Below are 27,110 nucleotides of genomic sequence, written 5' to 3' on the forward strand. Positions count from 1 at the left end.
TTCTGAGGCGCTGTGACGTTTTCATCAAAGGCGTGGTTAGAAGAACCCGACGGCGCTACGGCCTCCTCGGTTCATTTTCTTTCTTTCTTTTTTTTTTTTAACAGAGGGAATCTTGCAAGACGCCATCTTAGCAGAGGCAGAGGTTCGAAAGAACGGGCGAGTGTTCCTTTGTGCGCACGCGCTCGAGGAAGGAACCCGAGCGGGAGCCGAGAGCCGGCGCTTGCGCAGACGCGTCTTGGGCGAGGGAGGGAACGGTTGCCTGTTGGTTGTTGTAGTAACAGGAGAAGCGCCGGCGGGAGAAGCGGCTACCGGGCCCGAAGGGAGATGAAGCAGCAGGTAGGGCGCTGGGGGAGCCGGCAGTGACGGCGCTGGCAGCTGCAGAGCTTGCTTAGGCAGGCGGGTTGTGCTTGGGCGGCGGCAGCGTCTTCTCCCCCGCTCGACAGGAAGGACCGAGCAGTGGGGGGGGGGGGGGACCTGCCTTGGAACCGAGGGCGAGGGGCGCCTCTCGCCCCAACAGCTCCCTTTTGCCTAAATAGAGGGCCAGGCCAGGGCGGCCTGAGCAGCAAAGTTCGCGGAGTTCCCAGTGGTGATTCCTGAGGGCCACGTGCAGGACCCACTTTCCCCTCACACTTTCACCCCCCAACCCCCTACAGACCCCGTTTGTGGGGGAAATGCGTCCTGTGGGAACAGTGTGTGCCATGGGGCTGAGAGACGTCGCTACCCACTTGCAGTGTCTCCCCCCTCCCCCCCTCGGTGTCCCTGCACCTCAATCCCTAGGGCTGCCTGATTAAAATTAAACATCGTATTTTGAACAAACTCCGCTGTTTTGGGTTGCGGAGGGACGTTATCCCACTGTCGTGTGTGTTGGGAGGGATTTGAGTTTCATTTTGAGGAAGGGGCTGTAGGAAAGCTTGCCTCGGGCTGCCAGGAAAAGAGCCCCCAAAGTCACAGTAGGAGAGTGTGAACCGAATAAAAAGTTGATAAGGAAACGGTGCTGAGCTGAATCTGAGTTGAACTTCTGACAACCGGCAAGTTTTCAGCACAGGCGCCTCTCTCAGCTCGCCCCTTCCAGTCTATGGTATAGTGTATAATCTTTCAAGCCGGTAGATTAGAGCTGGTGAATTAGTGCAAGATACATGTCAACGTGTCTGGGATAAGGATATATGTAACTGTCAGTTTGTGACTGGGGTGGATATTTTAAGTGTTGATTCCCATAGCAGTACAAGTAGAGGAGGAAGGCAATCGTAGTACAGCCTTCTGCCAGTTATTTATTCATTTAATTTTATCAGGTATATTTATAAACCTCTGAGCATCAAGATAATGCCATGCACTATACAGAAATACAAATAAAATAAGTAAGAATAGATAAGCTTTCTCAAAATGCAGGAGACACTGTTGCCGTTTCTGCATGAAGTGCCTGTGAAAATATGGCTTAGATCAATATTAAAGGTGGTCTGTTAGAGAGTATTAATTATTCATATTGGTATCCTCCCCTTTCTCTAATAAGCTCAGGGTGGTGTATCATATTTTATCCACTCAGCAATATTGTGAAATAGTAACTTCGCTCATAGGCATTGTGGTTGAGGGGGATTATTACCTATGTTCTTGATACCCAGATTCAGCACTCTTGTCACGACACCACCCTGACTTTCTTTGTAAGGGAGGAAATAATGCCAGGGTACTCCATATCTCAGTTTACTCAAAGCAGTCATTTTGTTGCTGTTGTTGTTGTTGTTGTTGTTGTAGAAAACAGCACTGGTGGATAGGTTTACTGATTCTACGGGGGAGAGTTTGAGAGGCCATCGTTTCTGGGCTGTATGAAAACGTCCACAGGAAATGCCCGTTGGAATGGCTCGGGACTTGGAAGAAACAGATTCGTCCTCAGAGGAAGAGGAAGTGGTGGAAGGACCAGAGTAAGTTAACATGGTACCTGTATATGACATTGAAACTGTACATCTTGCATCTCATCATCTGTACTTGGAAGGTTATTTCTCATTGTTAAAAAGGTTGGTTACAATGGTTACAATTGGTTGGTTACAATGCATGAAAGATCAGTATTCAACTTGCACCTGAGTATTCTTTTAGAGTCTGAAAAGCTGTGTTCTCCTGTAATTCTGGAGTCAGGAAGATGGAATAGTCATACATGAACATACAAAGCTGCCTTATACCAGATCAGACTGATTGTCCATCTAGTCCAGTGTTCTCCACTCTGACTGTGACTCTCCAAGGTCTTTCTTGCTCTCTGATCCTTTAACAGCTAATAATAATAATAATTTTTATTTATACCCCGCCCTCCCCGGCCAAAACCGGGCTCAAGGCGGCTAACATCAATGTATAACACATTAACATAAAATCAGGCAATCAATTAAAATACATCCTAAAATCAGATCAAGATCAGAATAAAATCCAGTCAGATGGCAATCCACAGATAAGGGTTGGGGACCTTAAATGCTCACCAGGCCCAGCTGTTTGTGCTGAACTTATATGAGCCTGTGAGAAAAATTGAGAGGCCACTGTCATGCATGTTCTTATGAAAGGGGAGAGGGAGTCAGACCCCAACCAAAGACCTGGCAGAACAGCTCCGTGTTGCAGGCCCTGAGGAAAGATGTCAAATCCCTCAGGGCCCTGGTCTCTTGTGACGGAGTGGTCCACCAGGCCAGGGCCATGGCTGAAAAGGCCTTGGCCCTGGTCGAGGCCAGTCTAATCTCCTTGAGGCTTGGGACCTCCAAGATGTTATTATTTGCGGACCGTAAGGTCCTCCGTGGGGCATACCAGGAGAGGCAGTCCCGTAGATATGAGGGTCCTAGGTCATATAAGGCTTTAAAGGTTAAAACCAGCATCATAAATCTGATCCTGTACTCCACCGGGAGCCAGTGCAGTTGGTATAGCACTGGATGAATGTGATTCCGTGGTGAGGACCCCATAAGGAGTCTCGCTGCGGCATTCTGCACCTGCTGGAGTTTCTGAGTCAGCTTCAAGGGCTGCCCCACATAGAATGAATTACAATAACCAAGCCTGGAGGTGACCGTTGCATGGATCACAGTGGCAAGATCAGGGCGAGAGAAGTAAGGGACCAATTGCTTAGCATGGCGGAGATGGAAAAATGCCGCCTTTGTTGTAGCTGTAACCTGCACCTCCATAGAAAGGGCGTTGTCGAAGATTACACCCAGACGATTCACAGAAGGCGCTGGCATTAATTGTGCCCTTGCAAGAGATGGGAGTTGGACCACCAGCCCCATGTCGTCCAGACCCAGTCAAAGGGTCTTCGAAGGATTTAACTTCAACCGGCTCCCATGCAGCCATCCAGCCACAGCTTCCAAGCACCTGATCTGTGTGTCTGGGGCCAAGTCAGGATGGCTGTCCATCTACAGATAAAGTTGGGTGTCATCAGCATACTGGTGGCAACCCAAACCAAAACTCCAGACAAGCTGGATGAGGGGACATATAAAGATGTTAAAAAGCTTTGGGGATAGGATTGCGCCCTGCGGCACGTCACACACCAAGGAGTGCCGCGACGACAACTCCTTCCCTAGTGCCACCCTCTGTCCCTGACCTGAAAGGAAAGAGCACAGCTACTGTAGGACTGTGCCTGAATCCCCGCGTCAAAAAGGCGGTGGCTCAGAAGTTCGTAATCGACCATGTCAAAGGCTGCTGACAGATCTAGAAGAATCAGCAGCCCTGACCCGCCTCGATCCAGCTGCCTACAGCTGTTAGGGTGGCCAGAACTGTCTCGGTCCCGTGACCAGGGTGAAAGCTGGACTGAAATGGATGCTGGGGACTGAACTTAGGATCTTCTACATGCAAAGCACTTACTCTATCACTGAGTTATGGGTAGGGTATAAATATTATTATTTTTATTATTATTATTGTTACCATGAGGCAGAGTGAGACAGCTGCCTTAGGTGGCAGATTGTAGAGAGCTCTGTGTGTGTGCTATGCAAACCTTTCCTGCATCCACTAAACTAGGCCCCTGCCCTCGGTGCTGTGGAAGATGTTGAAATAAGATTAAATGGTTTGCTGAGCTATTCTATGTATAATAGACTCCTGGGAGGCAACTTTTCGCCCTTTGCAATATGCCTTTGGCTGGCTCTGGCTTCTTTCTGAATGGTTATCTTTAATTATCACCAATTTTTATGATCTTGTTATTGATCATCTTTAACAGATACTGCCATGACTTACTAATGGGTCCTTTGGTGGTTGCCACCAACCCCCTCTCTTTCCCCAAGTCTTTTGGAGTGCATGGAGAACTCTGAAAGGTGGAGGTTATTCTCTCACCTGTGCTGTGGTTTGGAAAAAACTTTGTTGTTTCTCATCCAAAGTACAAGGCAAGTGAGATAAAACCTTGCTTGCTAGAGAGTAGGTAGTGATCTGTGCTCATCTGTAATCATGTTTAGAGAAGATGAGAAACATCAAGTGATTTCTTAGCTTCTCCAAATTGTTTGTACTTTAACATCCATCTAACCTAAGAGCCTGGACAGCTCTGGATCTGTCAATGCTTGCAGGTAAATAGAAGATGATACTGAAATACAAGAGGTTTGGGAACCTTATCCTGTTTCATATGCTGTATTTGTAGAGGTCTGAATCTTCTAAAATGTTAGCCCTGAGCCATAGAGAAATGGTACAATAGAGAAAAAACCTCTTGCTAACCAGTCATGCTACTAGCATCAAGTGGCAACAGTATCTATTCCTGAGTAATATGTGTGGTGCTTCTATCCCAGCTTGTTGCTATAAGATCATTTTCATAGTATTAAGGATTGAAAAATGGGACGCGGGTGGCGCTGTGGGTTAAACCACAGAGCCTAGGACTTGCCGATCAGAAGGTTGGCGGTTCGAATCCCTGCAACGGGGTGAGCTCCCATTCCCTGCTCCTGCCAACCTAGCAGTTTGAAAGCACATCAAAGTGCAAGTAGATAAATAGGTACCACTCCAGCAATAAGGTAAACGGCGTTTCCGTGCACTGCTCTGGTTCACCAGAAGTGGCTTAGTCATGCTGGCCACATGACCCGGAAGCTGTACGCTGGCTCCTTTGGCCAATAAAGCAAGATGAGCGCCGCAACCCCAGTGTCACGACCGGACCTAATGGTCAAGGGTCCCTTTACCTTAAGAATTGAAAACTGCATTATTTTCTCTTCTGTCCTGGTTACTTTTTACTTTTGTAGTATGTTTATTGGATTGTTCGCCAGAGGGCAGGTATACTTGTTTTTAAATATCTGTACAGTGTTTAGTAGACTGTAAGTGTTCTAGAAGTGATAATTAATAACTTGATCTGGTTACTTGAACAACCTTACTCTCTCAGCTGTCTTTTATTTGACTACTGATATACACTATGGACACTAATTTTTCTAAGGTTGCTATTTTAATTTATTTAAATAAGTCAGAGTTTTGCCTGCTGACTTGAAAGGGACATGGACCGTACCTCAGATCGGATGGGAATGCCCATAACACTTTTCTGGTATCTTCTCTATTTCTCTCTCTCTCTCTCTCTCTCTCTCTCTGTGTGTGTGTGTGTGTGTGTTACATCCTGCTAGGGATTCTATGTATTATTATTGAGGCCCAAATCTTCCTTCCTTCCTTCTTGCAACCAAATCTGCTTTGGCAGGCATTTCTTTTTTGTCAGAAATACCACACTGTGCACAGTGCCACAGTTGTAGGGATCTCCAGTCTGCATGTCCAGACATCTTTCTCAGTATACTTCAAGCAATACTGAGCTGGTTGCAGTGCATAGATGTCTGGATTATTCTCTAGGCAGTGACTGCTGTCCTCTAGCATGTTATTCCAGGAAGCTGAGGGTCATGAAGAGGGTGAGTGTTAGTGTCTGAGCTGTGGTGTCCTTAGTGTAAATCCTCAGAACAGGAATTAGCCTAAAGTACCTTCCTTCAGTCTCGGCTCTGTTCCCACTTACATAAGGTGCTGGAGTAGGCATGGAAAATATTTGACTTAACATCTTTGCTTGACCCAGCTCAGTGTTCAGGGTGAACAACCTGGGGCATCAAAGGACACAAAATTGTTCTTCATACTGACATGGTGATGTGGGATTCTAATAATCAAAAGAATCCTGTGTAAAGGAACTTAAGGGAAAGGAAGTGTACAACTGTATATTCACCTTCAGTGATTGACTTCTTGCAGTTTATGCAGATAGATAGAATTGTCCTAGACTTGGGCATTTGTTCACATGAAGGCAAATGGTTATTTTTGTGAAGGGTCTGTAATAGCTTATTTGCATTTGTAAGTCATATTGAAAATATGCTTGAGAGCTCTAGCTAAGCAGCATGCTGCATATAATAATTTGCACGATCCATCAATAGGTGGAAAATATTTCATGTTGGTTGACATAGTGTATATGCTGTGCACTATTTTTTTAAATTCTGAAATAAATAAATATGGGGAGAGTGCTGAAATATTGATGTGCTGACAGCACTACATAGACTATCAAGCATTTTGGTATCCTTCCTTGTGTAAGATATGCTTGAATGGCCTGCTATCACATTTACAGTTTACAGCAGTGATGTGAGAACTGGAAATCTCTTAAAAACAACAGTAAACTAAAGCTGTTGTTTTTAGGACTGTTAAGGCAGCAGCTGAAAAGTACACTCACCGCTTCAAGACTGTAAATGCATTGCTTTGTATTTGTAGCAATAAACATTCTTATTCTTGGTCTACTTGTCAGTTTATGTACCTGTATAGTATACTCTTAAACAACAGCATGTTTTTCTTCATACTTTAACAAAGGCAAAAGTGCCTACTTGCAACTGAGTCCTTGTACATCCTAATTTTCCTTCCTGTTCCTTAATGGGAGTCTTGAACTAGCATGTGTTTTTGTATCATTTTGTTCTTGGGCAGAATATAAGCCATGTAGATCTCTTAATTGCTCCCCACCTCCCAGCTTATATGTTATTTTGGAGAGAAAAGAGGTGAAATTGGTGTGAGGGAAATTTCTAAGCGTTCCTCCTTTCTGTTTCTAACATGTCTTTTAGCACAGGGTAATACTGGAAGATGGGTATATAATGACTCCTATCTTAATAAAAACTTGTTGTGAAGTTTTTGGTGCATGCTGTATAGTTATCAGACCACCCAAATATCCAAATTTTAATTTTACGTCATAGAAATATTGATAAAACAAAAGCATTTCTGCATATGATGACTTGCTTAATTTATAAGTAAGAATTTCCTTGTACATTGCCACATGCTATACCCTGGCTTTTCTTCTTCCAACTCCACTTTTTCTTATTTTTCTGCGTTGCTACGCAACATTCTAGACTGAATTAAGCCTTTTGCTGTGTGGTAACTGTGCAAATGTCAACATCTCTGAGCTGAGATGTAACCTTAGTGTAGTAATGTGTTGCCATTTGACTTGCTGAGGTGTTGCCTTAGCATGGGTTGCCACGATACCTGGCCAGTTTATAACTTGAATTGCACTCAGAAAATGTAAGGGTTTGTCTTGGAATAATTCTTTGAACATTGCATCCCAATCTAATGCTCCATGAAATATCTAGATCATCTCTCTTTCCCTCATAAGCATTTTAATGCCTTGCTTTAAATGTTGGATCAGAAAAAAGGAGAAGAAAAATTGCTGTACATTTCAGCAATAAATGTTTGTCATAAGAGGGTTAACTGCTGTTTTTATGTTTCTGAATCTTGAGGCTTATATTTACTTTTAAGTAGTTTTAATCTACATAGGGGTTGCTGTATGCAGGTATTCTGACTCTCTTCATAATTAGCATTTTCCTGTATATGTTCATAAATGTGTTTTGCTGTTTTAGGGAGCACCCATGCATCATGTGGACAGGTGGATTCAGAAGGATCCCAATCCTGGTATTTCATGCAGAAGCTATTCTAACCAAGGACAGTTACATCCGCTTGATTGGGGGTAAATGTGGTTTTATGCAACTCATTATCTCAGCAAGAGTATATAAAATGAAATTACCTGTATATGATTTCTCTTCTTGTCATATAAATAAATGAAATAGCTCTTGACATATTAGAGTTATGTGTTGCTTTGACTATAAATAAATAAATCAAAACAGTCAAGTTACAACCTTCTAAGTTCCTAAGAGAAAAATTTAAACATGCTCTGAAAATGTCTGTTAAAAACAACAGGAGTTAAAAAGTGCTTAGCATTGTTTGGAAGTCTAAAAAGTTCATAGGCTCTTTCTTGTGCAGCAACAGTAAATTAACTGATTAAACAAACATGTGGAAAAAAGAAAGAAAGAGGGAGGGCCAGGCTGAATTTTGTAATTTACCCTTATTGGTTTTGCTGCATCCCTAATAAAATAATAATATTAATAATAATCATAATAATAAGTAGTAGTAGTGTAGGAATAATGGAATGTGTCAAGTTCCCTAACACTGTTTCCCTTTGGCAGCCAGTGAAATATAACGTGGCTGGGGTGTTACTAATTTGTGATACTTTCTTCACAGAGCGCTATCGCTTGTCTTTTAAGATTGTGAGAACAGACAGTCGCCTGGTGCGGAGCATTTTGTCAGCTCATGGATTCCGGGAGGTATGTTCATCAGGACTTGTTAAATATGAAGAGACTGAAAGTCCAATTATGTTTGCCTACTCTTAGAGCCAAGAGACAGATATAGTTCAGAGCATGGAGTGTGTTAAGGTACAGCTGTTCAAACAAAAAGCATGACAAAGCGCACTCCTGCATTTGGTAGCTTGTCATATATACTGTTTCTAATATGATAACTTTATAATGTACACTCCTTTTGTATAGTATGATACTTTAAAACCTACAAATTGTATACATACCTGAAGAAACAAAGCTTGTGGAGGTGGATTAATACTGGCTGTGTGAATTGTTTTTGTTTTGGAATCTAGTGTCTTGTTTGGTTGGTAATATACTTTCCCCCAACTTCCTTGTCATGTTTAGGTACACCCAAGCAGCAATGAGTATAACCTTATGTGGACAGGATCCCATCTGAAACCCTACATTCTACGAACCCTCACAGATATTCAAAAGGTCAACCACTTTCCCAGGTAAGGGGATATGTGATGACTGCATAGAAATGCCTCTATAGAAGGGTGCAAATAAGCAGTGTGACTTGAATATGCACTATATTATTCTTCAGTCTCTCTTATAGCTTATGTAGAAAATTGGGACAAATGAGATTTATAAATTCCCATCCCCAAAGTCATCATGCTCAGTAAAGCTTTCATAAGAACACTAATAAAAATAGTTTCTAAATTAAAAAAATAAAATAAAATCCCTTGCCATGAGATACTTGCTCAAAGAGTTGCCTATTATTGCTTAGAATTAATGGATCTCTAGGGAAATTGGAATGAGGAGCCACCACCAAGAAATCTTTCTGTAAGCTTGGTACATTCATACCATCCTTTAGAATGCCTTCAGTAGGAGAGAGTCAATAATCAGTTGGTGACTGCAGACCTTTATGTTGTATTCAGACTGACAGTAGCAAGAGAGCAAGCTAGAATTGTGCAAGTTCCTTGTGCTCCTTAAAACCTGTGAGTGTTAAGGTAATTAATTTTCAAAGATCCTCACAAAGAGGCGACATCTGAAAACTGCATGTACATCTCTTCAGGTCTTATGAATTAACTCGAAAGGACAGATTGTACAAGAACATCATTCGCATGCAGCAAACCTATGGATTCAAAACCTTCCATGTGCTCCCTCAGACCTTCATTCTCCCTGCTGAATATCAAGAGTTTTGCTGTAAGTGACTGAATCAAAGTGACCAAGTATTAAGTAAAGTCGGGATATTTCAATGACCGGACAAATGTTAGAACATTAGCAGTGGCAAAGTTTTTATCGGTGGTTGCACGAACAAATGAGCTCTATATTCTAAACAAAATGCTTGATTAACCTGGAGGTAGGCTGTATGAATTGTGTATTGATTTGTAATGATTTGTTGGGTCTCTGGACCGTAATAAAGATTGATTGATTGATTGATTGATTGATATTTCAATGACTCCCCTAGGAAAAGTCCTCTCTTAACCCTTTGAATTCTTGCAGTGGAGGTCATGCATTGGGAAAACCTGGGAAGTAGATATTTAAATGTGGGACATTTCTGTTCCTCCATACTAAGGCACATGATTTGGAGTCCAAAGCCTTAATTTTTTAAAAAAAATCACCAGCCATTTGAGTGTAACAATTGATGGGGGTGATTCCCGAGCTCTGTGCTTACTTTAGTCTGGTTTGCACATAGCCATAAGCCAAACCATGGCTTATTGTGAATGAGCAAGCATGCTGGTGCACAGGGGAGAATTGCTCCTCCCCTGCTGCTGCTGTAGTATTTTGACTTAGCGTTATGTCCAAACAGGGGTTCACAAAATTTGATCGGTAACCAAAGTTTGTACTTGGCTTAGTGCTTATGGTTTTGGAGAAAACAAGCCACGAGCCTGGGTTTGGACATAGTTCTAAGGCAAACCATGGCTTAGGTGCTGGTAGTACAGCAGGAGTGAAGCAGCACAAGTTTCCCTGTGTAGTGGCACACTCTATCATTTAGGCATAAGTCACAGGGGAATGGCTGTAGCTCAGTGGTAGAATATCAGTTTTGCATGGAGGAAGTCCCAGGTTCCCTCCCTGGCATCTGCAGGTAGGGCTGGGAGAGAACCCTGTTAGAAATCCTGGAGAGCTGCTGCGGGTTAGGGTGGACAATTCAGCTGTAGATGAACCAATGATCTCACTCAGAATAAGGTAGCTTTCTATGCTAAGTACAAACCAAGCAAGTGAATTTTCCAAATCCCATAATTGCTGTGTGTCGCTATCTGTGACCAAACTGAGTATAAAATGAGGAGGAAAGATGCAGAATGAAAAGACACCTGTGGCAATTTTTTAGCAGTTCATATAAAGACTGGCTAAAAGAGGCCCATAAGCACTGCTGAAATTCCATTCAGTCATTGCTGGAAGCTGTGGCAATGTCTGGTAAACCTTTTGGTAAATCATTTGATAGTGTTTGTGATTTTTATTCTTTCTCAACCAGGTTCCTATTCAAAGGATAGGGGACCCTGGATAGTGAAACCTGTGGCATCTTCTAGAGGACGAGGTGTCTATTTGATCAACAATGTAAGCACTTAAATATACCTAGCTTGATAAGTCGCTTGCATCTTTGAACAAGTGATAACGTTTCATGATAACATTTTGGGCTCCACATAAATGTTCAGACTGCTGGAGCAACACACTGAGTATGGTTTATCTTGCTGCACTTGTCCTGTTCCCTGTCACTTGTATCAGTTAAGCAAATTATTAGATAGATGTTTCGTATTTGGTTTGTCAAATGCTGACAACAGAGCCTAGACAGAGCAAGCAGAGTAGCTGTTACTGTTTTGGTTGCTACTTAACATGTGCAAGATGTCTGAGTCTTGGATACCAAGGAAGTAGTGTATATAAGACCTTTGACTTAGGACATGAATGTTTTAAAACTGTGAGTGAATTTCCTGGGTGAAATTCCAGTTGTTCCCTTTGTGCATTCCAGCTTGCCAGGTAGAACGATACCCTCTCCCACTATGTGCTGTTCTGGGGATTCTTCTGACTCCCCAAGAGCCAATTTTTTTGAAGTGGGAGGCAGGGGAAAGTTCCATTGCACAGGCACTAACTTTGTGCAGGGCTTCCCTTGACAGGGCTGATTAGGTGACTCCCGCCATATTGCCGGAGAGGTTATAGGAATATCTTTTCAGGGGTGTATCCTGAAGAAGAGGGGTAGATTCAGAAAAACTTTGTAAGTCTAAGAGCAGTTATGTTCAGGTGGTTGCAGTTCTGTGCATTCTCACCTCCTGAACTGAGATTACTCGTTTGTTGGCTAATGTTACTTCTAAACAGACACATCCCCATTCTGGCAAGTGGAGATATCTTGAGGTTCATAGTGCAAAAGTTACCATGCTTTTAGGGCAGCCACAGAATGATTAGAAGCGGCTATCAGATGGTAATCTGGTCATGTTGACCATACACTCATATGTTAGGCTAGTTGTCGGTATGGTGAGGCAAATTTTACCAAGCACTTGATCAGAAATCTGGAGAAGCAAGGGTGTGGTGACATTTTTGCTATAGGTAACTAGCTCACCCGAATCTATTGCATACTAGCATACTAGGACTCAATTTCTTGACTTTAAGAAAGCCGACTTCATAAAACTTAGGGAAGTGCTGGGTGAGATCCCATGGACAGTAATACTAAAAGGAAAGGGAGTTCATGATGGCTGGGAGTTTGTTAAGAGGGAGATAGTAAAAGCACAACTTCAGGCAATACCAATGAGACGGAAACATGGAAGGTGCCTAAGGAAGCCAGGGTGGCTATCTAAAGAACTTTTAACTGAGTTAAGATTAAAAAAGGATGTGTACAAAAAATGGAAAAGGGGGGAAACCACCAAAGAGGAATTCAAACAAATAGCCAGCACGTGTAGACACAAAGTCAGAAAAGCTAAAGCACAAAATGAACTCAGGCTTGCTAGAGAGGTTAAAAGCAACAAAAAAGGCTTTTATGGGTATGTTCATAGCAAAAGGAAGAACAAAGAAACAGTGGGGTCACTCAGAGGAGAAGATGGTGAAATGCAAACAGGGGACACAGAAAGGGCTGAACTCCTCAATGCCTTCTTTGCCTCAGTCTTCTCCGATAAAGAAAACAATGCCCGACCTGAAGAATTTGGAGCAAATGATTCAGCAGAGAAAACACAGCCCAGAATAACTAAGGAGATAGTACAAGAATACTTGGCTAGTTTAGATGTATTCAAGTCTCCAGGGCCAGATGAACTGCATCCAAGAGTATTAAAAGAACTGGCAGATGTGATCTCAGAACCACTGGCAATCATCTTTGAGAATTCCTGGAGAACAGGCGAAGTCCCAGCAGACTGGAGGAGGGCAAATGTTGTCCCTATTTTCAAAAAGGGGAAAAGAGAGGACCCAAATAATTACCGCCCAGTCAGTCTGACATCAATACCAGGAAAGATTCTGGAGCAGATCATTAAGCAAACAATCTGTGAGCACCTAGAAAGGAATGCTGTGATCACCAATAGTCAGCATGGATTTCTGAAAAATAAGTCATGTCAGACGAACCTGATCTCATTTTTTGACAGAATTACAAGCCTGGTAGATGAAGGGAACGCAGTGGATGTAGTCTACCTTGATTTCAGCAAGGCATTTGACAAGGTGCCCCATGATATTCTTGTAAAGAAGCTGGTAAAATGCGGTCTTGACTCTGCTACCACTCAATGGATTTGTAACTGGCTGACTGACCGGACCCAAAGGGTGCTCATCAATGGTTCCTCTTCATCCTGGAGAAGAGTGACTAGTGGGGTGCCACAGGGTTCTGTCTTGGGCCCGGTCTTATTCAACATCTTTATCAACGACTTGGATGATGGACTCAAGGGCATCCTGATCAAATTTGCAGATGACACCAAACTGGGAGGGGTGGCTAACACCCCAGAGGACAGGATCACACTTCAAAATGACCTTGACAGATTAGAGAACTGGGCCAAAACAAACAAGATGAATTTTAACAGAGAGAAATGTAAAGTATTGCACTTGGGCAAAAAAAATGAGAGGCACAAATACAAGATGGGTGACACCTGGCTTGAGAGCAGTACATGTGAAAAGGATCTAGGAGTCTTGGTTGACCACAAACTTGACATGAGCCAACAGTGTGACGCGGCAGCTAAAAAAGCCAATGCAATTCTGGGCTGCATCAATAGGAGTATAGCATCTAGATCAAGGGAAGTTATAGTGCCACTGTATTCTGCTCTGGTCAGACCTCACCTGGAGTACTGTGTCCAGTTCTGGGCACCACAGTTCAAGAAGGACACTGACAAACTGGAACGTGTCCAGAGGAGGGCAACCAAAATGGTCAAAGGCCTGGAAACGATGCCTTATGAGGAACGGCTAAGGGAGCTGGGCATGTTTAGCCTGGAGAAGAGGAGGTTAAGGGGTGATATGATAGCCATGTTCAAATATATAAAAGGATGTCACATAGAGGAGGGAGAAAGGTTGTTTTCTGCTGCTCCAGAGAAGCGGACACGGAGCAATGGATCCAAACTACAAGAAAGAAGATTCCACCTAAACATTAGGAAGAACTTCCTGACAGTAAGAGCTGTTCGACAGTGGAATTTGCTGCCAAGGAGTGTGGTGGAGTCTCCTTCTTTGGAGGTCTTTAAGCAGAGGCTTGACAACCATATGTCAGGAGTGCTCTGATGGTGTTTCCTGCTTGGCAGGGGGTTGGACTCGATGGCCCTTGTGGTCTCTTCCAACTCTATGATTCTATGATTCTATGATTCTATGATTCTATTGCATTCAGCACAGATTAGCACTTGGTAAATAGATTTCACCCATGGAGAACAGTGTAGCAGATTCACCGTTGACTGTTTTAACTACCTTGTCTATCACTAGTCGTGAAAGGAGCCATAATGGATAGGAAAGTTTGTGTGTGTGTGTGTCCCCTAAAACTAATAGGCAAACTATAAAACTGAACAGTGAGTCACTGCTTTCGCTCATATATATCTCTCCCTTCCCCATATTGAAGGGGCCAGTTTGTCTCATATGTTCTCAGCCTGGCTCCTTTCCCATGGAATAAGGCAGCTGCTAGCCAAGTGCATGAAGCAACTGTTTCCAGAGCTGCACAAGACTTTACTCTCCGCTTCAAGGAAAGACATATGTGAACAAAGGGTCAGAACCTGGAGAAAGGCACTCTAAGCTTATTTCCCATAATATCTGGCTCTTCCAGGATTGTTAAACCCACAGATCTGTCAAATGTCTTACTCCTTCTCCAGAGAGTGCTCTCTAGAATCTCATTCTTAAATCGCCTTAATCTCCTGCAGATAATAGGGGATGCTTTTGTTTCTGTGTGTCACACTAGATAAATACAAAGTTTTCCAGTTGACTGTAGTTAACTTGTTCATACCCAAACTTATTTGAATAGTGGTTGCTACATAGGAAAGCCACTTTAGACTTGATTATCTATATTGCTGTTAGAAACCATATCCGTGTTCTGTGCTTTCAGGATGTTGCAGCCCTCAGACTTATCCACATGCAATCTATTCCTGTCAAAATATGAGCCCTTGATCATGACTTTATCACATTAGCTTTTACTATATTGAACTGTCATAAGTATCATAGTTGTCGCACACAGTTCTTTTCTGTGCTCACAGTTCAAAGCCTTGGACAGAATTGCCTAGTTTGGCATTTGGACTGTGGTGCAGAAAGCATTAGGTAAGGAAGTTGTTTTCTCTGCTGATGTTGTGCAGCCTGAATCCTATGCATGCTTACTTAGAAATTTGTCCCACTGTGTTTAGTGAAGATTACTCCTAGGTAAGTCTGCATAGGATTGCAGCTTTAGTTCCTGTTACAGAGTCCTCATTCACAGCAATGTGGTCAACAATTCCAGATTTTGCTGGAAGGAAAGAATAATATTAAAAACTTGAAAGGGAGAAACACCACCACTTAATTCTGATCCAGTTTTGATATGAGAGGGAGCCCTGAGATTGTGTAGAATCATATAATTGTAGAGTTGGGAGGGACCCTGAGGGTCATCTAGTCCAACCCCCTGCAATGCAGGAAACTCAGCTAGATCATACAGCCTCTGCTTAAAAACATCCAAGGAAAAAGAGTCCACCACCTCTAGTGGGAGTCTGTTCCACTGCCGAACAGCTGTTACTGTCAGAAAGTTCTTCCTAATGTTTAGTCGGGATCTCCTCTCTTACCACTTAAATCCATTGGTTCAGGTCCTAGACTCCAAAGTAGGAGAAAACAAGCTTGATAATAAGCTGCATTCTATTTTGCTCTCTGATGCATTTGTATTATATGAAGATGGATAATTTCTGAAAATGTTGAACTTGGTGTTTGATATTTGCATATCTTTATAAACAATAACAAGGATGCGTTCATATAAAGACAATTTTGCAGCACTTAATTCTTGCTATTCTGCTCTAAGCTGCAAGTGGAATAGCAACTCTGTTTCAAGATTTCTGGAATCAAAATAACTTTCTGCAGCCATGTGGGCAATCTCATTTCTCTAGCTCCAAATGTTTTAGGGCCGGCATAGGCAAACTCTGCTCTCCAGATGTTTTGGCACTACAGTGGTACCACTGGTTACAAACTTAATTCGTTCTGGAAGGTCCATTCTTAACCTGAAACCATTCTTAACCTGAGGTAACACTTTAGCTAATGGGGCCTCCTGCTGCCACCGCTCCGCCAGCACACGATTTCTGTTTTCATCCTGGGGCAAAGTTCTTAACCCGAGGTACTAGTTCTGGGTTAGCAGAGTCTGTAACCCGAAGTGTTTGTAACCCGAGGTACCACTGTACAACTCCCAACATCCCTGACCACTGGTCCTGTTAGCTAGGGATGATGAGAGTTGTAGTCCCAAAACATCTGCAGGGCCGAGTTTTAGGGGGACAAATTTCATTCAGACGGTGGTTTGTATGTATTTAAGAGGATAAATGCTCCCTTTTCACTTGTTGCACTGCCAATTATATTTTTATCTACTCGCCCCACATGCCTCCTGAATCTGTTCAGGGTTTTTACACAACCCCCTGGAACTGAATTTGGGGAAGGGCCCAAGGGATGTAAAGTTCCATTGAGCAAATCCTTGCACAAGTGGGACAACTTCATTGGATACGACCCAATAGCTTTTGCCACAGCGTTTGGTTAACCTAGTAATCAGGCAAACATTCCCTGGCATGCAGCAATTGTGGGATAGTCTGTTAGCATTCAGATGTCCTGTTCCTCACTCCAATGTGCTGTCTGTTTCTTCCTGTAGCCAAGTCAGATTTCCCTTGAAGAGAACATCTTGGTCTCCCGCTACATCAACAACCCTCTACTCATAGATGGTGAGTTTGTGTCTGAGTTAACTTTTCCTTCAGGAGATGTAAGTGGAAGCTTCAGAATTTTATTTATTGATTTATTATATTTATATCCTACATTTCTTCCAATAAGCTCAAGGCAGCATATGTGGTTCTAGCCCTCTGCCAGTTTCCTTCAATAACCCTGTGAAGTGCATTAGGCTGAGAGATAGCAATGGGCCCAGTCACCTGATCAGCTACAAAACTGAGTGGTGGTTTGAACCTGGTTATTGAATAATAGGAAAACAATTCTGTTTGATTCTGTTGTGAAGCATTTACCCTATTAAAAATACAGTTGTGTCATCCAAACGCACAAAGTATCACTATTCAGGAATACTCACTGGAAATATCTGATCCCCTGACCCTGTTGTTCTCAACTCTTAGGTAGGTTCAATTTGTGGCCACTGATCAGTGTTGTTCCTTTTTCAGATTTCAAATTTGATGTGCGACTGTATGTTCTGGTGACGTCCTATGACCCCCTTGTCATCTACCTCTATGAGGAAGGTCTGGCCAGGTAGGTGTCGGTTCTGTGTCCCATGCTGTAGAAGGCAAATATTTTGCTCCACAAAGTTGATGAGTCAGGTGTCTTAATTTCATTTTGTGTCTGTCTCTTAAGATATTGAAGAGGTCTCTTGGTAATCGTACTCAGCTTTTGGAAGTTGGGAATCATGAATCAATGCTTATAAAGTATCTAGATAAAAATTACTTTCTCTCATTGTGAGTGCATTTCCATTCATTTCCTGTCCTATTCTTCTCAAGCACCAAGTGTTGGGGCAGTCTCTAGTGGAGAATCTGCTGAACTTAGCTACTGGCTGAAATTCAAGCAGCCTCAGCAATGACAGGGAATTATGGAATATACCGTATTTTTTGTGTATAATTTGGGGATTCCAAATTAAGAAAATACCCCTTAGCACTACCCATGTATAAGACGAGCCCCAATTTTAAACCTAATTTTCTGGTAAAAAAACCTAGTCTTATACATGGAAAAATACGGTATGTATCAGTGAATGAAATGCCACTTCCTGACTGTGGCCTTGAGGTGGCAGTAGTGGACTTTAAGGCTTTCATTGCTTTCCAAAGTTTTTGTCTTTCCTGAATTTGTGAGTATAGGCACAAGGGAAAGCTTTCATGACTTTGGCGCCATCAGGTTACAACTCTTTTTGTCCACATATTTCCGTCTCTGGCCAAAATGCCAAGAAACCTATACTATAGGAACATAGGAAGGTGTGTTATACCAGGTCAGGCATGTGTCCTACCCATTATTTTAATTGAGAACTTGGTTCGAAAAGTTTAAACATTCCACAGCCTTTCTTCAGTAGCTATATTAAGAACTAGAGGCAGTATGCAATGACTTGTAGGAAGTGGCACAACCATACTGCATGTGAGATAATATGGGATAAGAATGTTGCTCCCCTTGTTCTGAATTTAGGAAGAAGTTGTGGTGTCCTTAGTATGTAGTGTTATGGGACAGTGGTCCTCTCTTGTTTGATATGGGCAAATGGGTTGCAAACTGTGTCATATATTTTGACTTCATCCAGAGCAACTTTCCATTCTAGCTCTGGGCCTCCTTTGCAGGTAACAATCTGATACTTTAAAGTGGAAGGTATATTTGTGATGAACCTCTTTTGTCCCTACTCCTCCTAATGAACGTGGCATTTGTCTCTTAGCTCCTCACCTGAAGTAGATTTATTTATTGCATTTTTCAGAAATTATTGTCTCCTAAAGTGGCTCACAGTAAGAATAAGAGAGAGGCCCTGATATTAGGCATACTAACTTAAATACAAACAAACCCACAAAAGTGAAAGGAGTGAAGAGAAAAGGTAGAGGAGGGAGATCAGTTCTTCAAGTCCAGAGCAAAAGTGGTGAACTATATAAGCAGGCATTTGTTTTTATTCATGCTGATCTTCCCTTTGCTGGTGTTCTTGCTTGAATAGCAAATGGTGGCTCTTGTTTCTTTGGCTGATAGATGGGGCCAGAGTGTTCTTTCCTCTTGCTTCTACAGTTCCAGGGCAGCAGGCAGCTGGAGCTGAGTGTTCTTTCAGGCTGTAAAGGGGGAAGCGAACTCCCTGCAGCTGCTTCATCTCTGGCTGATGGATGAGGCCAAGTTGGTCTCCCTCTTGCCTTGATGTTATTCCTGGGAGGCAAGGGCTGTGGCTTCCCAATGGCCCTTGGCCCTCTGGTCAATGGCAGAAGTCACAGTATGTTTCCCTTCTACTCTCCAATCTCGGAGCAGTTCACTTATCAAGTGAACATGCTTATAGTAATTGTGAGCTGATTTTTTGGGGGGTGGGGTGGAAGGAATCAACTTTACATTTGAATATCACAGCACAACAGGCAGATTCTTAAAACAGTCCGTTGTACACAATCAAAACAAAGTGCAAAAGGCTTAGATGCATGCTGGTAATTTTTTGTGTAACGTACCTTTGCAAAGTGAATGTTGTTGCCACCTCCTTTTGTAAGCTTTTGTGTTCTTTAGCAGCCTGTGCCCTTCATGTTTGCTGGTTTTGGATTGTGCGCAAACTTCTGACAGCAGTGAAGTGCCAGTAGGGGGCACTCAGGCACAGGCTTTGTAAGTTTCTTCCTCAACTTAGTTTTTCTTTGTTTGGAGTCAAAGGGAAAAAGTCAGTTATTTTAAAATATCAAGTTTTAAAGAGCTATATTTTGGGGCCTAAACTCTTCCAGGCAGACATTTGTAGTTGGACCAGTGCTGATCTGCGGAGAAAACGCAGAGTCGTTTTGTGGAAATACAATGGGTTGAGCAGAAAACCAAATGTGCTTCAGAGGGGCCCCAGCAGGAGAAGGGGTGGGAAAAGGACGTGGCTGCGCAACTATGCTCTGAAATGAAGGAGCAGGCAGCAGAACCTCGCAGTGCCTGACAGTGTGCTGCTTTCCTGTTCCCTAAGCCCCCTAGTGCCCTCTCCTTTGGTAGTCCTGCTTGCTAATTAGCACTGGCTCCATGGAGATATTTACCTTTTCTCTGCTGGATTCCTGTGGTTTCCAAAGAATTCAGGTACTTACTGTGAGCCAAGGAATTCACATTACCTCATAGACTGTGTTGTGGCCAGAGCCTGTTACAGCAGCCCAGTTCCCCTTTTCAGTAACCCCTGCCTGGCAGGCCCTTGATGTTTGGGGAATGTAGCTAACTTAAGCAGTGGGGGGGATTGCAGTTGGTCTCATGATCCTCCTTTCTTTCTCTCCCCCCACCTCCTAGGTTATAGCCAACATATCAGTTTTGAGCAACAGTATTTTGTACTTCTTGCTACTACTGAGCATGCCTCGATCGGTTAAGCTAGTACGAAGCAGAATACCACTATTGGTTTTCTACATTGAAGAGCATTGGGCTTATTGGCAGGATATAAGAGTGTTGGTGCTATCTGTTTTTGTGCATGTGAAGTAGTAGCTAGAATTTGAAAATGGTTCTTCATTTTTTTGGAAGTGGCTTAGAAACTTTTTTGTAGTAAGCAACTAATAATAATAGAATTGTAGAGTTGGAAGGGACTACGAGGGTCATCTAGTCCAACCCCTTGCAATGCAGGAATCTTTTGCCCATTGTGGAGCTCGAACTCACGGCCTTGTGATTAAGAGTCTCATACTCTACAAGTAATAAATTATGTACCCATTAGGAGATTACATAGATCTGACTGAAGAAGTATAGAGAATTTGGAGTGGCATTCAAAATGGTACACTGGGCCAAGTTGTTTGAGTTTATATACAGTCTTTCCTCCTTACAATACAAAAATCAAAGTAAAACTCCTTAAAGCTTGATTGTCTAAAACAAGAAGCCTAATGTAACGCAGCCAGCCCACCATACCAGCTACTGGCTTCCAGGGCTTATTTAGGTTCCCACAGCCCAGATGAATAAATATGTTTCGTTGACATCTGAAAATTTTCAGTGTGGGAAACCTCATAGAGGGAATTCTATAACCAGGGTGCCACTACCATGAAGGCTCAGTCTTGGGCAACCATCTTACAGGCTATACCTGGTGGTAGAACCATTAGCAGGACCTCTTCTGCTGATCTCAAAGCGGGAGTCAGTTTGGAGACCAACAGACTTATGGGGAAGAGCTCTCCCCACTTCAATTTCCTTGGCACGGTTTATATACCATAATGCCATTTGTGTGTCCTCATTCCATTTAAGTTCCATCACTCGTTTGCAATGATACTGGATTTTCCATAAAACGTAGAGTTGCAAATTAATTTGCATCAAATTTTCTGATGCCCCTGAGCATGTTCTGATTTAACGTGTTTATTTTACATGTATTTAGAACACTAGGCTAAAAATGCTGAAACTGCCAAGCTGGCCTAATAAATTATTTGCATTTGGTATCCCTCAATTGTTCCTAATTAACTTAAGAAACAGAACATTTTTTAGTTGAAAAATAAAGCATTGATAAATTTTCCACTCCACATTCCTGTTCAATTGTTATTCCTGTGTCCATATGGAGTTAAATGGTTTAAAAGTCGTTTAAACTGCTTCCTGTATTGAGGATGGGGTTCTTCAATCAATTTGTTCATATAAGTCCAATTATGTGACACAAACAGAAAAAATAATTAATCAAAGATGGTTCCTGTTACTGATGTTGGCAGAACAGATAATGAATTCAGTCGCACTGCTGTTTCTAAATGTATGTGTGTTTCCTGGATAAGACTGCAAATAGCCCATTGCAATTTGGTAGTGGATAAGAGACTGTGAAAAAGAGATGATAGCAATTTCTGATATGGTGTGATGAGGGATGGGTTTGGGGAGGAAGCATGGAAGTTGGCAGCTAGCTTTCATCAGATGTATAGGCGAGGGGAGAAAGTAATATCTAGCCATTCCCCAATCTCTAAATAAAAGATGATGGGACAATTGGCCTGCTATGCTTTGAATTATTGTTGTAGTCTTGGTTCTTGTTTTGTAGGTTTGCAACTGTGAGATATGACCAGGGAGCAAAGAATATTAAGAACCAATTCATGCATTTAACAAACTACAGTGTCAACAAGAAGAGTGGTGACTATGTCAGGTACTTACATTTTCCTGAGGAGTTTTTGAGTTTTCAGTTGTCCAGAGAAAAGCAGCCAAAGCCATGATATTTATTTATTTAAATATATTTTTATTATCCTGCTTGTTACACCCTGCCCCCACAAAGTAGCTTACAGCAGTTAATACATATAATACATTGAATAATGAAGCACTAAAAAACAAAACTAGTATTTTGTTGTGGCTGTCTTAAATTGATGCAGACACTGATTTAGAGACCACCTTAACCCAGTAGATCTCTGTGGTCTGCAGGAAGGTTTCTTCTGCAAGCTTCAAAGATCTCAGCTGCCCCCTCTGTGGTAACTTGAATCAGTCTTTTTTAGTGTGGCTGCCTCTGTTCTGCGGAACAGCATTACTGTTGAGATATGACAGACATCCACTTTTGGCACTTTCCAGAAACAATTGAAGGCATTCTTGTTCCTACAGGCTTTCCCAGTTGAATAAATGTGTATTTGCCACGAGTCTCTATTTTGTATTGTCTTAGTTTTGTTTTAAAGGTATTGGCTGTTTTGTGTGTTGTTAACTTTTTTTGCTGTTTTAATTGTACTTTCCCTTGAAATGCTTGCCTAGAAGGTGATTAATAAAATAATAATAATGGTGATGATGATCTATGATTCTAAGACTTGACCCAAATTGTTTATTTCTGTTAAACATTTGTCAACAATAATTAATACAAAACCCCAAAACTTGTAAATTGACATTTAAACAGAAATATGAGACATTATACTGAAGTTCCTGAAAGTGTGAAATCTATTTCTTTGGTCTTAGCTGTGATGACCCTGAAGTGGAAGATTATGGGAACAAATGGAGTATGAGTGCAATGCTGAGGTATCTGAAACAGGAAGGGAAAGATACTACAGGTGAGTAGAGAACTGTTACCCCCAGAACAGCACATGATAGGAAGAGAGGAGGGGTAATTCCGTCTGGCAAGCAAAAATTCTTGCTCTGACGGAACAATCAGAAGAGTGTGAGGTTGAATACTTCCCATGTGTCTTTTGTAAACACACTATTCCCTATGTAGTATTCACTTTATTAAGTGAATGCCTTTCATCCTGGAATTCTATATTCTATTGGACAGTTTCTTTTCCTCACATTTGATTGATTTACTGACAACATCATGAATGAGAAATGCAAATTAGAAATTCTTTTTAGCAACAAGTTCTTAGCATTAATTAATGATGAGTAGCATCAGTACCAGTGTTGTCAAAATTCTTGTTTAGTGGAAGGAGACTGGTGAACTCAAAAGTGTGTAATGCATGGAATAATTCATGGTGTTTGAAGCAGGCATTGTTTTTGCAATAGTGAAGAGTCAATGCCTATGAGAATATATGGCTTTCGTTTTCATGTGAGAATTGAAATGGCTTACAATTAATATATACACAGGTGGTTTGGCCAGACTAAGACATGAGCATTTTGATATACTTAAAATTTTTTGGATCAACTTTGTGTTTGTCTGAAATCTTGAAAGTGATAGACGATAGTCTGCAACAGAAATGGACAAATTATTTATTTATGTGGGGTCACTAGTCTCCAGACAGTGGTCTTGAGGCCAAGAGAATATTTTTTGGCACAGTAGCTAGGTTCCATAATAAAACTGATGCTTCCTAAAGGTTTTACATAGCTTTTATACTTGGGCATAGCAATCCATACAAATGTGTACAATTGCTGATAGTCAAGAAAAGCTATAGCTTTAAAGTGGAATACCTTTCTTGAAAAGCAGCAAGTTTACAAACTTTTTATTTTTCCATGGAATGAAAGTGTAGGCAAATATATTAGGGGTTTCATTTAAAAATAATGATAGGGCTAACAGGGACTGGAACTAATTGCCTTGGGGGCTGTCATTTGGTTATCCTAGTTTAGAAGAGGCACAACTTGCAAAAGTTGTGGAATTCTGTCCCCACGGAGGTTTGCCTGGCACCTTCATTATATAGCTTTTGTTGTATGCTGAAGACACACCTCTTTACCTTGGCCTTTACCTCGAGTTATATATTTTGATGACCCACTCTAGTTGTGATTGTAATTAGTTTTAAACTGTTTTAATACTCTTATTGCTGTAACCAGCCCTCGGACCTTCTGATGAAGGGTGGGTAATAAATCTAATAATTAATAATAATTATTATAATAAGCAATAACACTTTACATTGTACTGTGAAACTAGAATATTACTTTCCTTGGTTTTAATTCTTATACTTTGGTTGGTATTTATGGTGTACCTGTGAGCAAGTCTCCTAATTCCTTCCTACAAGTTTCCTTTAAAGTTCTTTTTGTGGGTGTGCTCTTATGAGTTTTCTGTTTGCTGGCTGCTGTTGTTGCTCATGTTCTTATGTGTCTTTGTTGCAATATCACAGGTTAAAAATCCTCATATCAATTTTCTCATTCTTTTTCGCTTTACCCTTTTCTCCTTCCAGCTCTGATGGCCAGTGTAGAGGATCTGATAATAAAGACAATACTTTCAGCTGAACTGGTAATAGCTGCTGCCTGCAAAGCCTTTCTCCCACACCGAGGTGTTTGTTTTGGTAAGGAAATGAAGGCACCTCATCTGTTGTATGTAGTTTCTCTGACAATGCAATCCTATATGTGTCTAGTCAGATGTAAGTTACATTCAGTTCAGAGGAACTTTTACTTCCAGGTAAGTGTGAAAGGATTCCAGCCTTATGGTGGAATTCAGTACAGTGGTGCCTCGCAAGACGAAAAGAATCCGTTCCGCGAGTCTTTTCGTCTTGCGGTTTTTTCGTCTTGCGAAGCAAGCCCATTGGCGGATTAGCGCTATTAGCGCTATTGGCACTTTAAGGGCTAAACGGCTTTTTAAGGCTTAAGGGATTAGCGGTTTTGCTGCTAAAATGCTTTTAGCAGCTTAGCGATTCAGAAAAAGGGGTTTTGGAGCAAAAAAAAAACACCTCAAAATTTTTCGTCAATTTTCGTCTTGCGAAGCAAGCCCATAGGGAAATTCGTCTTGCGAAGCGCCTCTGCGGACGGAAAACCCTTTCGTCTTGCGGGTTTTCCGTCTTGCGAGGCATTCGTCTTGCGGGGCACCACTGTATAGCACTAAGTGGGGTATGCATGAGGATAGGGACAAGGTCTGCTCATGCAATGGGACATGCCCAGTGTGTGTGATGTCATGACATCATGCGCACTGCCCAGCTTTGGAACCTGACTTCCAGGGACACAGGAAGTCAGGTTCTGAGACCTCACAAGGCCTTGGATGTGACTTCAGTGCTTTGCGAGGCACTGGAAGTTACAACAGGGGCCCTGCAGTGTGGGTGCTGAGTACCCATGACAATTTTTTTGTGTGGGTGCTCAGGTACCCAGAGCCCCCTATAGCTGGCACCCCTGCCCCCAACCCTCTAGAGCAAATTTAAGGGGTGGAAGCCCCATTGTACTAGCACACCTCGTTCCCCACATCCAACAACTTAGTTGAATCTCCCCCTTCAGTGTTTCTTCTTCCTCAAGTCATATTTTGAAGGAGGTCAGGGTAATTTGCACTTCATACTAGATCATTAATGGACAAAGAATGGGCAGGACACCTTCTGTAGACCATATGAAGTTGTAAGCAGCTGTTCTTTGAATGATGCCACACATGGTCACAACATGGGTGGCTGGTTTGTCGCTTGTGTACGTCCACTGTGGCATGGGCTGCTGTCAAAGAACAACTGTAACAGGTAAGCTCCTTTGCTTTTCTTAGTAATGTAATATGGGCAGGATGCCAGCAATTAAATTAACATGCAAGGTTTAAAATGCAAGAGAATATTCATCTGTTCAGTGCGCGGATGACCTAGAGGGTGCATTCCGCTAGTAAAAGTGTAACAAAAAAGCACTCAACTTATTAATGAAAGACTAGGAATGGCGGCAGCTGTGAGATGGAAAACTTAATCCTTTTTTAAAAAAAGAAAAGCATATTTCTTGTACACAGTTTGAAAATGTGCATCAGATTTCTCCTGAAATAAGACTGCTTCAATGACTTTAAGAACAGAAGGAATTGAATTGGGGCCATCCCTACTTCTCATGGCATTTTGTTTCTTTTTGTCTTGCAGTTGGTTGCTTTTGTGTCCTGGTTTATTTGGGGGGGCGGGGGGGAGAGAGCAGTCTGGGCTGGTGATTATTCAACTAGTTCCTGGTGAGTGTGGTATTGCCCAATGCGTTCTCCTAACCCTGGTTCCGCAGCAGGTGGGGAAGGATCACTGGCTTCTCCCCAGGACTTGAGTTGAAAGCGGAGCTGAGATATGCTTTGACTGCATTCTTGCCAGGTGCAGGTGCAGAGCCAAAGCAAGCCTCCACTTCTGCCTCTCTTCCTTGGCTCTGAACCTAAGGAACTTGAGGTGGAGACATGTGGGTTTGCCTCTGCGAGGCACTCTGAGCTTGGAAGATGCTGCTGGAGCAGAAGAACTTGACACATCTCTGACTTCCCTTGCTTTGAGATGAAGATGAAACAGGGAAGCTTGTTTCTGTGTTTACATACATAGTTTTATTTGTATGTAGCCTTTCCACGGCTTACAACATGAAAAAATATATAACTACAACCTAACAAAAGTAGTCATAAACCATAAATAAAACATTAAAAAATACACAATCACATAAATCACAAGATCTAAAATAAAGATACAAAAAACAAACAGCACAAGTCCCACCAAACAACACCGCCCAAAAAACCCCCACCCCAGCCCAAGAGGGTGTTCAGCAGCCTCAGCTTTTGTAGCTGGGGTCAATCAAGGCCCCGCTCTCCCAGACCAGGTGGACCAGGTGGAAAAGGCCTGCAAGAAAGGAAGCAGATCTTCCTGGCTGTTTGTTGAGTACTTGTAGGACCCAGAACGAAACCAAGGCTCCACAAACCCCCTCCAGTAATAAAGCAGTGACGAGGCTTCTTGTCTGGCGAGGAATGCCTCACACTTCTCCCCAGCTCCAAGCTTGGAGCTAAAGAGCGAGGTTAGAGGATGGTAACTAATCTTGTACGTTTGAGACATGCAGCATTAGGTCAAGGACAAGATCTGTCCTATTGGAGGAGGGATATAATATTGATGAAGACTCAGGCTTCCTCAACCTTGGCCCTCCAGATGTTTTGAGACTACAGTTCCCACCATCCCTGACCACTGGTCCTGCTAGCTAGGGATCATGGGAGTTGTGGGCCAAAAACATCTGGAGGGCTGAGGTTGAAGAAGCCTGATGAAAACAAATATTTGAAAGCCAGCCGTACATTGTCCACCCTGGCCCCAATTTTATCTCAATTATTAAAATAATTAACTCAAATGTAAGAACATAACATATTTCCTTTCTGGATTAGATCAACAATCCATCTATTTGTAATACTCA

The 27,110-nt window shown here is 42.2% G+C and overlaps 1 protein-coding gene and 1 long non-coding RNA gene across 10 annotated transcripts in view; one reads left to right on the forward strand and one right to left on the reverse strand.

Moving 5' to 3' along the window:
• The window catches only part of LOC310681474, a 360,526-nt gene that overhangs the window by 8,973 nt on the left and 324,443 nt on the right, over window positions 1-27,110 (reverse strand). The gene's annotated exons all lie outside the window — the stretch shown is intronic.
• TTLL5 (tubulin tyrosine ligase like 5) overlaps window positions 13-27,110 on the forward strand; it is a 110,352-nt gene continuing 83,254 nt past the window's right edge. For 8 of the 9 annotated variants that reach the window (XR_014512871.1, XM_083447690.1, XM_083447694.1 and 5 more), the window contains exons 1-12: window positions 168-336; window positions 1,747-1,913; window positions 7,761-7,867; window positions 8,419-8,501; window positions 8,877-8,983; window positions 9,547-9,677; window positions 10,948-11,030; window positions 16,705-16,774; window positions 17,216-17,300; window positions 21,688-21,789; window positions 22,575-22,666; window positions 24,215-24,322. Coding sequence is in view for 8 of the 9 variants with exons in the window: in XM_083447690.1 (XP_083303816.1) it covers window positions 1,837-1,913; window positions 7,761-7,867; window positions 8,419-8,501; window positions 8,877-8,983; window positions 9,547-9,677; window positions 10,948-11,030; window positions 16,705-16,774; window positions 17,216-17,300; window positions 21,688-21,789; window positions 22,575-22,666; window positions 24,215-24,322 (1,045 nt within the window). In the remaining variant the exon portion in view is untranslated. Of the gene's footprint in view, window positions 337-1,746; window positions 1,914-7,760; window positions 7,868-8,418; window positions 8,502-8,876; window positions 8,984-9,546; window positions 9,678-10,947; window positions 11,031-16,704; window positions 16,775-17,215; window positions 17,301-21,687; window positions 21,790-22,574; window positions 22,667-24,214; window positions 24,323-27,110 lie in introns of all 9 variants that reach the window. The other variant, XM_083447696.1, reaches the window with a different exon arrangement.

The sequence above is a fragment of the Podarcis tiliguerta genome (assembly GCF_965153285.1).
Source record: "Podarcis tiliguerta genome assembly, chromosome: 1".
Taxonomy (NCBI): Eukaryota; Metazoa; Chordata; class Lepidosauria; order Squamata; family Lacertidae; genus Podarcis; species Podarcis tiliguerta.